The 12,760-nt window shown below is 49.6% G+C and overlaps 1 protein-coding gene across 2 annotated transcripts; it reads right to left on the bottom strand.

Moving 5' to 3' along the window:
• Window positions 1-837: 837 nt before the first annotated feature.
• Window positions 838-11,506, bottom strand: LOC135390794 (ATP-binding cassette sub-family A member 2-like). Of its 2 annotated transcripts, XM_064620701.1 has the most exons (23): window positions 11,340-11,506; window positions 10,992-11,285; window positions 10,526-10,741; window positions 10,202-10,458; window positions 9,385-9,625; window positions 9,032-9,226; window positions 8,787-8,968; window positions 8,573-8,728; window positions 8,158-8,275; window positions 7,935-8,089; window positions 7,724-7,879; window positions 6,702-6,912; window positions 6,271-6,523; window positions 5,887-6,159; window positions 5,362-5,752; window positions 4,984-5,302; window positions 4,795-4,920; window positions 4,501-4,719; window positions 3,753-4,102; window positions 3,117-3,434; window positions 1,801-2,042; window positions 1,518-1,740; window positions 838-1,135 (listed from the first exon to the last, which is right to left on the bottom strand). In XM_064620701.1, exons 2-23 carry the CDS (start codon window positions 11,281-11,283, stop codon window positions 920-922), a joined length of 5,109 nt encoding a protein of 1,702 aa, XP_064476771.1. In that variant the 5' UTR covers window positions 11,284-11,285; window positions 11,340-11,506; the 3' UTR covers window positions 838-919. The 2 variants fall into 2 exon arrangements, with proteins under 2 accessions (XP_064476771.1, XP_064476770.1); XM_064620700.1 differs by having other exon boundaries at window positions 4,501-4,920.
• Between the last annotated feature and the right edge of the window lie 1,254 nt (window positions 11,507-12,760).

The raw sequence follows: 12,760 nt of genomic DNA, 5'->3' as shown, positions 1-12,760 counted from the left end.
CAAAGGAGCAGGATACGGAAATGTACTGGAGTGGTAGATGATCTCGTATATGTGCACGAGCGGGGCAACAGAAAGCTTTTTCTACATTGAAATTATGAATAACCTATTAGTACACACACAAGCCACGACCATGTTGTAAAGTTTTTCTGTTTACAACCGTACCTCTACTGTCAACACCCAGGATCGCTCGCGCCTCTTGCTGGTGGCCTTGCCGATGGGTCTGATTTGGTATTTTCGCTTGTTTTCGCTACCAGTTTAGATATACCTTGAGCTGAGTCTGAGCAAAGCAGACAACAACGTACATCTGTGTCGTCTGCGTGCCGTGCAGGTAACCACGTTTCATTTGAATTTTGTCTGTCTGTTTTTATTCAGCAATAAGGTGAGCCTGTGTAAGCTTTTACTCGAAAAAATAAATAAAAGGAGAAATAATAAGAAGTCTAAGTATAATTTTTCGCTGCTCAACAATTTTGAGTTTCCACTGAAGGATAGGTGCTACTAATAGCGCTCGTAGCGCTTTTATCCGGCTTTCATACGCGCGATTGTGTTGTGACACGTCGACAATTTGCTAACTTTGTCATGACTCGCGTTCTCTTGTGTTACGCCCATCTGTAGCATCCGAACGTCGAATGATATGAGAGAATTTCGCGAGTTCCCGCTACGCAAATTATGTGCAGACTAGCTTTCGTCATGCTGATCTATCGTTGCGTCAACCCGGTTCTTCAGTGACCATTTCGTGTCAAGGTGCCTTTGCTTAACCCGCGCTGTTTGTATATTATGTTGCTGTTCGACCACCACCGCCACTTTGCTAATAGACACAGTCCAAGCCAATAGTGCGCAACAGCGATGTTGCAGCAAACATCGCTACTATATTATAGTTTTATTTTCTCGTTTTGGCGCTATTGGGTTATCGATATCGAAATCAAAGCTCGCATTCGTCTTCCTGATCTTCTCCGTATTCGTCAAAGTCCACCCTTCGACCGACTTCCTTCTTGGCGAGCGTCACGTAGATCTGGTCCAAGGTGGTGTTTCTCAGCATCGCGTCCAGCAGGTTCAGCTTCTTCCGCAGGAACTCCAGCAAGGAAAACATTTGGCTCCACGTGAGGCTGCTGCTTGGCAAGTGATATTCCAAGTGGCCCTGCGAAACAGGCAATGAATTTACACTCCGAGGGCCACACCCCTAGGCGCATTGCCACAACAATTAGTCAAGTTTATGAAGTAACTGCTCCTTCAGGGAAGGCTGGTGTGAAATGATATGATGCGACAGCTACCATAGAAGCGGCTATTCTATTGGTTAATATTACTAGACGAAATATGTATTGGCGTCGTAAAAATATTCTCGGTGAACAAGCCACGTAACTACGACATCAACAGCGTGACAGACTCAGGCAGGCTGGCGGACGAGATCTATGAAGACAACAGCCTGAGCTGTGGGCAGGAATATCAAGGCTTCCTACGTGTTTTTTCTGCGTTTTCTGTCCCAAGCTCAGGCTGTCGCCTTCATGGGCAACAGTGTATACCTCGTAAGATTCCTGCAGCTTGCTGGTTGGAAATGTAGCATGTACAGTCTTCAGTACTTTCTTCATGTATTCCTCGTCCTCGCGGAACTCCATGTGGGTCTTGAGGGTCATCGTAAAACCCTGGGTGAACTTTGCCTTCAGGTGTGGAATGCTGCCCAAGCACTGGATCTGTCCGTCCATCATGATCATTATACGGTTGCACAGTTCTTCGCATTCCTCGATGCTGGATATAGAAAGGAACAGGTGAACGGGAGACAGCGGGTGACAGAGGCGCATTATATACCTGTGCGAAGACATGATGACGGCCGTGTGAGCATAGGCCTGTAGGTTCTTTAAGGCGGTCCATATCTTCTTGCGTGAGACGAAATCCATCCCAGTTGTTGGTTCGTCCAGGACCACGATGGGTGGCAGGCCGATGAGTGCAAGGCCTAGGGACAACTTCCGTCGGCTGCCTCCGCTGTAGGTCTCGATGCGGTCGTACATTATCTTCTCCAGGTCAACGATACGAATGAATTGGACCACCACCTGCTTTATAAAGTAACGCACTTCATTTTAGTCCTTTTCGGGATCGGGATCGGGACTTTCGGGATTTTATTCAGTGTTGGCGCCGCGAAGCAACTGTGGCTATGAGCGGCGTACAGACGTTGACAGATGGAGAGAGGACAGCAAGGGGACAGGGGGTTAGTAGGCGTCCTGGGCAGACTTCAGGAAGAACTGTGCAGAGATTCGTCTGGGAAAGTCGGAAAACCCAGGGAAAACCTCAGTCAGCACAGTCGGTGACAGGATTCGAACCCGTGCCACCTCCCAGTCTCGGCGTGGTAAGCGATCATGCTAACCACTATTGCCACGGGGAGCGGGTTGATCGATGCATTGCCACAACCTCTAGTTCCTCTGGCCACTAAATGCATGAAAGGGGCTCTCTGCAGTGCTTGAGGGGTAACTTTCAGGGTCTACTAAAATGGGGAGTAACTGTAATCGAAGGGACTAACAGCTATAATTACTCCCCAGTTTGCTTTCATCTTTCTTGGAGTCGATAACTACTGTTACAACGGCACTGTTGTTCCGAGCCCAGAAGTAGAGCGCATACTGAGGGCTGGAACCGGAGACATGGAAGAGAAGAAACCGGAGACACGGAAGAGAAGAAATTTCTCTGACACAGCGACTGTTTATTATGAACCAAGCGCTTATATATCCCCCAAAACGAAGGGGAGAGGGTTATGATGGGGTAAGGGGTCTTTGGTTTTTGTTACGTTGGCCAAACGGATCGCTGTCAATGAGCGCCTTAGGGAACACCTTCGGGAGTGTAATGGCAGTCAGCCTATTTTCAGCGATACTTCCGTTTTGCGTACAGAAAGCAACAAATGCAAACGGTTGGGAGATTGCCACGAGGGGGTAACTGAGTAAACCCTCGTTCATACGGCATTTCTCCCTTCAGATTTGCTTTTTTTTGGGGTTTAAGCGTTTGGTTCATAATGGACAGCTGCTATGTCAGAAATTTTTCTTCCGTGTCTCCGTTCCAGCCCTCAAGACTAGTCTCTCCTATAGGCCAGTTCGCTTAAATTTTCTGCCTTTCAACAGTTTGGAGTTTTTTTACATCACCTCTGAGATAATGCTTTCGGGTAAGCCACGAAGTCTCGCAAAGAGCAGCATCATGTCCCAGGCAGTTAACTGCTGCAAGAATCCGTCGTGTTCAGGACAGTATCCGATGTTGCTCTGCCAATCCTTGATGCTCCCTCGGAGCGAATAGATGCCACCTGGAGTATTGATCAGGGCTTGGCCCTTGTCCGCTGGAACGTCTGCAGTTAGTAAACGGAACATCGTGGTCTTGCCTGCGCCATATCCACCGAGGACACCAAGTATCTCCCCTTGTCGCACAACGAAGCTGATGTTGTTCACGGCGTACCGTCCTTTGTGACCCTGGAGGGAATATGAGAACGTGAGAACTACGTGCTTCCAAAGCACTCATTAAAGGGAGAGTTTATGCTCCAGCAGCAATATACATGGCAGGAGCGTGCAACTCCCATTCGAGCCCTTTTGATCGGCATCGACGCGTTTCCAGTCTTACACGTACTTATTTGCTGCCAAAGCCGCCAGAGGCACCACACCACTAGCACCCATTAGCTCACGTGACGTGGTCACCGGTTGAGGCCAGGTGAAAGGGGTTGATGCTCTGAGATCTATTCAACACACAAGACGGGAGGAGCTATGTAATATACGTGTCCGGCTTTTTCGTACCTTAGTCAACTCAAGCACACCAATCTGATCCTTGATAAACTTCCTGCTGGTAACCAGGCTCCTGGCCCGAGATTCTTCCTTCTTAACATCCTCTTCCATTTCGGCATTGACGACGTTCTTCTTGCTGACCTTGGTGTGGACGAAAGTTCGCAGCTGGCCAAAGCTACTGGAGTCAATGTACGCCAAGACGAGGAAGGCGATGATGGCCTCGATGGTCAAGACAAGCTTCGAAGTGGTGATCTGGAAGGTGAGCGGTACCTCGGGAACCCTGGTGCGGTTCACAGCGTTGAATCTGTCGCAACAGTACTGGGCAAATTCGCTCTTGACGTCTTGAGACGGTACATCTGAACCTTTAAGGTGAAATAAAGAAAAATAAGAGTTCTCGCAAGAAAGGACAATCACTTGCCAGCCTTCACGGACTGGTCTACAGAATGCTTGTGTTCTCCGCTCAACCCATTCATGTGGCGACACTTTTCTAGAGATCCATTAATCATGGTGAATCTTATTCACAGCGCACCGTACTAATGTCAGAACACTCCACATCATCATAACGCATCATTTGACATCAACTTCACAACCCATCATTACACTTAAATTGTGACCACATCACACCGCATGATGGGATGATATGACCATGATATGAACCCCTTATTCCCAAGCTCGAATCCCGGGACAGGAGCGCGTACATGCTGACCAGAGATCCGATCCGGTTGCTTTGTTTTTCACTCGCTTTGTAATGAACAATGACCTGGATGTGGGCAGATGTATCTGTACTCCTCGATGATGTGAGATTCGCAGAGTTCCTTGAGGAGCATCCGTTGCGCCGTGCTAAGGAAGGACGAGACGATGGCGTACGGAGGGTTCACGGACATCAGCGGCGACAGTCTTTTCACAAGGTCAGCTATATGAACGCCTGTGTCACGCTTGAGAGCTTCCGCTACAATGTACAGGCTGGCAGTCATCATACCTGCGACGGATAAGCAAGTATGTGCTATGTGCTGCCTTATCTGGGGCAGCATCGGCATAACGCTAATTTCCTCACTGCTGAAGAAGGTGCAAATGATCAGGACGCAGACAATCATGGCAGTCGAGTGCGTCGCGAAAGACAACAAGTATGTCAACGGAATCGCACAGATTCCATACAAGGCGAAGATGGTCACAATGCCGGCTGGAAACCAAGAAACCAAGCTTTAGGCCACCTCGTTCATATACAAGGACTTTTCTGACTTACAGAACATTGTCTCGACGAACTCGTGGTGGATGAATTGGAACATCATCACCATACCGGCAACGGACAATAGGTAACAGAAGAAGTCGAACAGAAAGTTGGCGAACCAGTAGGTCCCGCTTGAAAGCCCCGTCATGAGCTGGAGGTGCTTCGACTTGGTGACGCGGTCGACGACAGGGAAGATGCCGAAGGTGGTTGTCAAGATGGCCAAAGAAATGCCGAACAAGGTCACCTGGGTCAAGAGCTTCCGGGTTGCATAGATAGTGTTCAAGTTAAACCCTCTCGTACTGGGTAGGGATGTCTGAGCTATCCTCACTGTAACCTGCAAATTTTTTTAATAGGTTAGTTGAAGACTCCACCCTCGATATTTGTATGGTTCACCTTTATGTCAGTGTTTGCTTCGTTCCCTACATTTCGAAGCAGAGCCGTGTGCACAAGATTCATGGAGATTGGTGCAGTGTGGTATGCCTCTCCCGAGTACCATGCTATGGCGACGAGACCTTCCGAGGCGCTGTTGTAGAACTGACCGCCTACCAGGTACTTGCTGTACTGTCGGAAGTCTTGACTTCCCAGCTCGACGAGGTATTCGGGAATGTCTCGGATGGTGAGCACGTCGTACGCCTTTTCTTCGATAAGGGTGACGTAGCTTCGCCGAGAGAGTTGGGTCATGGCGTCATCCGTCGACATGATGGCCTTCCACTCGCCCGGATTGTCGAAAAACTTGGTGAGACTGTATTCAAACTCTGTTTCGGAGTGCGATTTTTCAGTTTGCCTGTACGGGGGAGCATAGTTAAGCAGCATGCCACGTCACACTCAGTGGGCTAACGGCCTGCAAGGCCTGCTCATAGCCTTTGACGGTTTCAATGGGAATCGAGTCGGTAAAGTGATACTACAGTGCAAACTTACCCGGGCACTACCAGGAACTCGATCGCAAATAGGAGAGCTGGCAAGACGATTCCAATGACGGCAATGTACCACTGCTTGCAGATGTAGTGAACACGCTTCGTGAGAAGCGCTCGAATCTGCTTGAGAACAGAAGCCTTCAAAGCACGCTTGGAACACATTTCCCTGACGCTCTCGTAGTCCGCTTCTTCCATGCTTGGAATACTGTTGCTGTCGCTGTCATCGTCCTCATCACGCGCCTGGTAAGGCCTCTGTGCAGCCAGTTCACTGGCAATCCTGGAATGAGAGTCGCGCGAGTAGTCTCATGGTCTCCTGCAAAGAGCTCTCCGGGCTTTGTCCAAATCGATCACTATAGCAGGTCTGTCTACCGTGCATGAAACTGCTTACTTGACGTAAACGTCTTCCATTGTTGTGATGCCAACGGACAGCTCTCCAATTCCAAGCTTGGGCTTGAACCGTTCCAGCACCTTGAACATCTCCGAGAAGCACTCGGACGTAGAGACACCGAGCGCAATGCGTAAGATACCACCCGCATCGGAGGCTATTTGTGCCATTGGGATGTAGGCCCGTGCTACGAGGAGAATGGCATCCACGTTGCATACCTTGGGACGCTTCCGAATCATAAGGTGGTAGCCGGTTCCTGCGCAATAAAGCCACCAACCACTACACATACCATTCCCACCCGGAGGTCTCACTACCTACGAGGCCTACTGCCTACTAACAAAGACACAGACCCTGCCTGCCTACAAAAGGCAGAAACATGACCTGCGATATGGCGCTTTAAACGCTGAACCTCGATCTTGGCGTTTCACACTTACCGAATTGTGTCTTGAGAAAGCCGGGCGAACCGCAACAACGAATACTGCCGTCAGCTATGATCGCAATGCGGTCTCCGAGCATATCTGCTTCTTCCACGTCGCCGGTTGTCAAGAGAATGGTGCACGTTCGTCGAACCTTCTGGATCACCTCCCAGATCTCATGGCGGGTCACGACGTCCAGTCCAGCAGTCGGTTCGTCAAGGATCAGGATCTGGAAGGCACCACAGGTGACACAGGATCCAGCCTAGATACCGTATTACACCAGCATACACTAGGTATCTATGTTGAAATCGGTTTCCGTAAGGGGGCCCATTGCTGGTGTAGTGCGGACTACCCGGGGATCCAGTATGCTTCTGGTGCAACGTCTCCGTGTACTGCAATACTACATAACGAGCAGCGCAAGAGCAGAGCGAAGCATCGCTGACGCACGTTTACCATGTTCCAATTTGGTGAGGGAAAGTTATAAACCGGAAAATACGATGAGCTGGTTTTACGTTACAGGCGCACCCCATGGTACCAATTAGTTTTAATGGCTTGCTTTCCTCATTATAATTCACTGGCTTGCACTGTGGCATTGAGGAGTGCTCAGTCACCCTCCCAGGTGCATATCGCGCGCTGAGCGACCCCTGGTATGCCAATTCCGAACGGTGCGCAGCTACTCAGAGCTGACGAGCCGCAAACACTGCGAAACAGGTGTCCTCTGGTGCTGTCGCATCGTTCCATGAGTATCTGTTTCGCTGCGTGCAGCCATAGAAGTCAGTGCAGTGTAATTTGGAATTTCAAACACTAGTGTCATTTACTTGTTTCTTTAATGGCTTTTTTCCTCATTACATATAGATACATATAGTCACCAGAGCTACATTCCTTTGTAATGATATCAATTCTTTTTAAATTAAATTTTCGTTCACATTTTTAACAATGTGGGCAACCTGAACAAAAAGCTGCTGGCAGCAGCTTGAAGTGACTTGATGGTTATTTCTAGCACGATAACCTGAATATTGTCCAAACACTGCCCTATATACCTTCGGTTCGGCGATGACAGCAATGGCCATGCATAACTTGCGCTTTAAGCCACAGTTCATAGCCCTAGGGTATAATTTCAGCGCATCCGCGAGTCGAAGTTGCTTGACCACAATGTCAATCTGTTCAACCAGCACATCCAGTGTCAACCCTTGAATCTGAAAGCGTCACAAAACGGTTGGCAGAATGTCCCACGAGTCGTCCTCTGGGTACCTTAGCGAAATAGTAGAGATGTTCGTGCAGTGTAAGTTCATCGTAGAGAACGTTCTTCTGCGGACAGATGCTCACGTCCAAAATAGCGTCCAGGTAATGAGTCATCAGGTCAAATCCCTCGATTACTGCAGTTCCAGAGGACGGTCTGACTAAGCCTGCATATATTAGTGGTCCTGGTTCTTATACAAGTAAAACGCACGTGTATCGTTTGAATGATGCGTACCGGCTATCATCTGCGACAGTGTGGTCTTCCCAGATCCACTGTGTCCCAGCAGCACGAAAACCTGGTTCTGGTACAGTCGGATGCTGACGTGGTTCACGACAAGCTTTTTGTGGTATTTCTGTAAGGATGACAGTTGAATGACAATTTTTAGCGCTAGCGTTTGCACTCTTGTTCGCTTATAAGGGTTGAGACGCTTGTGAACTTTGAACACGCGTACGCGTTAAGCTCCTCAGAGGAACGCGATCTACGGACGTTCCGATTGGTAGTCATAAGCACGTGACCACTCTCGCGGTGAGAGCCGGATGAGTTGCGGTACACCCTTCCGGCGCATCGATGTAAATGTCTCATTTATTGGGCATAGGACGAAATTGTGCAGACCCCAGCCCGCGAAATGTCTAGAAGCCAGCCTACAAACCTTGCTTATGGAGTTTGTCTCAAGAACCAGCAGTAAGTGCCTTGGCTCTTCCTCAAAGTGACCAGCTAGCGAAGATTCTTCACTCTCCTTGCTTGTCTTGCTTTCTCGAGACCCCGTACCTTGAAGCTCGGACTCCGGTGGTGCCCAGTAACTCCACTACGTGAACGTGATGGGCATAATATAGTATCCTTCCTTCTTTCCACAGTCACCTTACCATGAAGGGAAAATAAAGAGGGAGTGGCGCTGTGCTGGTCCAGGGAAGAACAACCTCGAGGTACCACAGAAGGAAGGCGCAAATGATGGAACAGATCCCCATGGATATCATGATTTCGAAGGGGCTCACATTGTCTTTGCTGAGGGCGAACGTGTAGACCTTAGGCCAGTCGAAGGTGGTCTCTTGAAAAAAAGGATAGAAAAGAGCATCGTCACGCGCGGAAAACGGAAAGGACAGCCGCGTACCGTAAGATTCGTAGAGTTCGGAGACTCTGAATATGTAGTAAAGACCATGTAGCGGGATTCCTGCTGTGAATAACTTCACGTGGCGGCTCATCTGGGCGTACAAGGTGACGGAACGCCGGACCCAGTGAAAATATAGGAACGGAATCAGACCCGTGGCCGTCCAGATGGAAATGGCGAAAGATGTCCCGAAACTCGCTGGAAGACGGGAAGAGGAGATAAGGAATGGGTAGTCACGCTGGAGACTGTCGCTAGGCAAAGACCAGATGCTGCCTATAGTAACGCATACTTGAAAGCCGCAGACCACGCAACAGCAAGTGCAAGACACCGCACGTTACATGCAAACGTGTATATACCTTCTTTGAAGAACAATGCGATGAGCATGGCCAGAAGGACGTAGCCGGAGCAAAAGAGGGCCATGGCATAGTAGACAATGGAGGGTTCCGTCCGGAAGAGAAAAGGGACGCCGGTGTACCCTTCAACCTTTGTCATTATAGTCAGGATGAGGAGGCAGGCGAAAAGCCACACGCACATGTTGGTCACGTACACGCTCACCCAGAAACGTGCACGGGATAGGCCAAGCAGACGCGTCAGTCCCTGACCAGAATGGAGTTTGTTACTTTCAGTGCTTGATACGCATACATTACACGGAGTCAGTAGAACCACAGGTTGAAGTCTTTGCGCAGAGAGATTGCTTCAATTCCTCGTGATTACCTTACAGCGAGTCCTGAGGGTCCGGCCCGCCTGCACGAACGTTCAGGAGATCCATTCAGGATCGGCGTCCTCAGCAGCTCCGGAAGCACTTCCTGCACGCGCTACAGCGTTGAGGACCGCAGCCCAATGTGGACACCACTGAGGAATCTCCTCAGCATTCGTGCAAGTGGGTCCACTTCCGTCATGCGTGTAGGAACGCCACTAGTGGATGTTTTCAGGGTCATCAAGCTAGCTGTTGTGCATACTGTACTGTAACTTTGTGATAGGAGCGGACCTCCCAATGGACTAAAAGTGTCGCCCAGAAATATGAGAAATTCAAACCCACCTCGCCTATGCTGGACACAGGACAGAGGACACAAACGAAGTACGAAAAAAATGACGAGTGCCGTTTTCGCATAGATCTCAGCCATTGGTTGACCAAACATTCAATCTGAACGTGAACGTGAAGGGTTGAGATACCTGCATGCCACTGGCTCGTTCTTCGACGATCCTTGCGACGATGACACAAAAGGAGAAGATGAAAGAAAAGTACAGGCGCAGCGGCATCATGAACATCAGGTTGTCTGCATCCTCGTGGTATGTCGGGAAGGGGAACTGGCGTCGACGCACTTTCAATGGAAGGAACTCACTCGGGCGACCCAGAGATTGGTTCTGGTACCTCATTATGTGAGCCATCTCGACCACGGCTTGAACTGCTGTTACCCGCATGCTCACCTCTGAAACAAACGGAAAAGGGGCGAGGTATGCAAACTGTCCAGATGGCCGTGGAGCTCCGGTGCATACCGTCTTGCTCTACGGAAGGTCCGGACAATGGCTTCTCCTTCATGCTTTGTCGGAAATGGAAGATACCAGAAGAAAAAAGCATCATGTAGTCCATGTAGGTGGATATGGTTCCTTCGTGCTGTCGATCCTTGAAGAAGAGGCCTAGGGCGTTGTCCGAGATGTTGGGGGACATGAACAGAGACACCAGATCGGACTCTTCAGGTACAATAATAGTGGCTGCAAAAAGGACAATGTGACGAGATAGATTAGGGTATGCCCTAGTAGTATGCGGCTTGCATATGTGTGTGCTATGCCTGCGTACACGAGGATGTGCATGCTTTGTGTACAGGGTCGGGTATCTCTACGAGTATTTCCCCCTTGTGCTGCCTGGATGGCAGCACACCAGTACGTCTCTTTTGCACCTGCTTCGGGACATTTCATGCTGGGGGCATCGCAATATCACGTAGCGTTTCTAACATCGTCTTACGTGTTCCCACCACAGCTTGATTGATCCGAGACTTCATATATCTGCAGTAATCGTTGTCAGGGCCCATGTAGATAGCGTCAAACCCGATGTCTTCCAGGTCGGGTGTGAAGACCGGATAGATGATGCTGTTGACGAAGGACGACTCGTCGACGTTCTGCTTGAGGTCTTCGATGAAGATGAAAGGTAAGAGGGGTACGACGACCTCCATGACTGCGATGATGGGGTGGCGTCTGAGCCGCTTGGCATACAGCATGCGCCATACAATGGATGAGAACTGCACAGTGCTCTCCATACCTGCAAAAGTGCCTCACGTAAGAGCTCTTTGACGGAGACTAGAGGTATACATACTTCCTCAAGCAGCTGCAGAACAACACGGCCAGTACAGAAATCAAGGTCCTTGTTAGTAGAGCTGGGAAATCAATGATGAGAGAGCAATAAACAGAGCGTGCTTTGGATCCAGCGAGAGGAGATCACTGGAACGAAGTTCACGAGGCCACGAGAGCGAGTGATGCTTAACTGCTTCTTGCGCTCTTGCACGTAACGTTAAGTGACGTAACCGAGAAAAAGGAAGAACACTAACAAACGCAAATTGCCGTAACAGCGAGGTTACGGCTGCGAAGAAACAGCAAAGAAAGAAGGGAAAAAAAGCTCAATTGGTCGAGATAATCCGCAATCCTGCGGCATGTGCAGCATGCAACCACACAAATGTGATAATAATAGTAATTTGGGGCTTTACGTCACGAGACAAATGACGTCATAGTGTTCGACAGCGCCACCGATTTGGTAGAGTTGAATTACGCTCGAAGTATACTGTCACTCTATAAGCTTCATGTTCATAGTGACTGTAGCTCGAAGCTATAGGGACGAACAAGGTCGCGCCAGAAAGCCACGGTCTTAGAGGATTACGATGGTCTCTGAAATGGACGCGACCTTCGGTCCTACTTTTCTTTCAATAGGAGGCAGCGAACAAGTGCCCATTCGTCGAACCCATCCCTCCCCTTCCGATTTGTTTCGGTTTCAGTCTGTCTAGCAACGTCATGATGACATTTCTCGGGTAGAGATCTATTTTACCCGCCTTGCCACCTTGACCACCTTAACGTGCGCCGAAATCTCGACACACCACCACCACCAAGTTGCCACCGTCCTCAGCTGAGTTTGAAGACGCGACCTTATGGGATCAGCAGGCGGACACGCTGTCGACTGTACCACCAAAGGTGTTCCACGCGAATGTGGCATACGTGTATATCACCTTACGTGTACATAAAGTGACAAGAAGAAAAGAAAAAGAACATCCCCTACTCTACGACAGTACGTCTCTGCTCATGATGATGAAAAGATGATGATGATGATGATGGCGGTGGCGGTGAAAGGGCTCGCCGTTGTCGGCCTGACAGAGGTGGGCAACGTCACGACTGACGCCCTGGGCCGACACATGTTTCACGTGCACTTGTGGCACAACGTCGATCCAATGAGACCGTTCTACGTGCACGAGGGGAAAGGGAAAAGCTGAATGGCTGCGCGAAAGACCTACCTGACCTACTTGTATTGCGTGGTGAGGTGGGCTTCTTGCTCACCATACAACAATCGCCTTGCGGCTATGTCAAGGAGACGAAGAAGAGGCAAAGAAGTGTCCAATGAACGTGGCAGGCCATAAAGTGTGACGACGCAGGAGGACACGGTGTTGCTGACGAGAAGACTGGCATCGGAACCTTCTTCCCACGCTTGAAGGCCCGTAAAAGCATACGCACCCCTAATTACATGCCGGTTTA

Source organism: Ornithodoros turicata, chromosome 4, assembly GCF_037126465.1.
Source record: "Ornithodoros turicata isolate Travis chromosome 4, ASM3712646v1, whole genome shotgun sequence".
NCBI classification, from domain to species: Eukaryota; Metazoa; Arthropoda; class Arachnida; order Ixodida; family Argasidae; genus Ornithodoros; species Ornithodoros turicata.
Note: the sequence above shows the minus strand (reverse complement) of the source record. Positions and strands in the feature narration are given on the sequence as shown.

Bases quoted from the DNA above. Each gene is read 5' to 3' on its own strand.
- LOC135390794 (XM_064620700.1), bottom strand. From the start codon at position 11,283: ATGGAGAGCACTGTGCAGTTCTCATCCATTGTATGGCGCATGCTGTAT. The intron at 9,626-10,201 runs GTATCTCAACCC...CATTCTGGTCAG, and splicing joins AACGAGCCAGTGGCATGCAG to GGACTGACGCGTCTGCTTGG. The intron at 8,729-8,786 runs GTAAGGTGACTG...ACGTTCACGTAG, and splicing joins CTCTTTATTTTCCCTTCATG to TGGAGTTACTGGGCACCACC.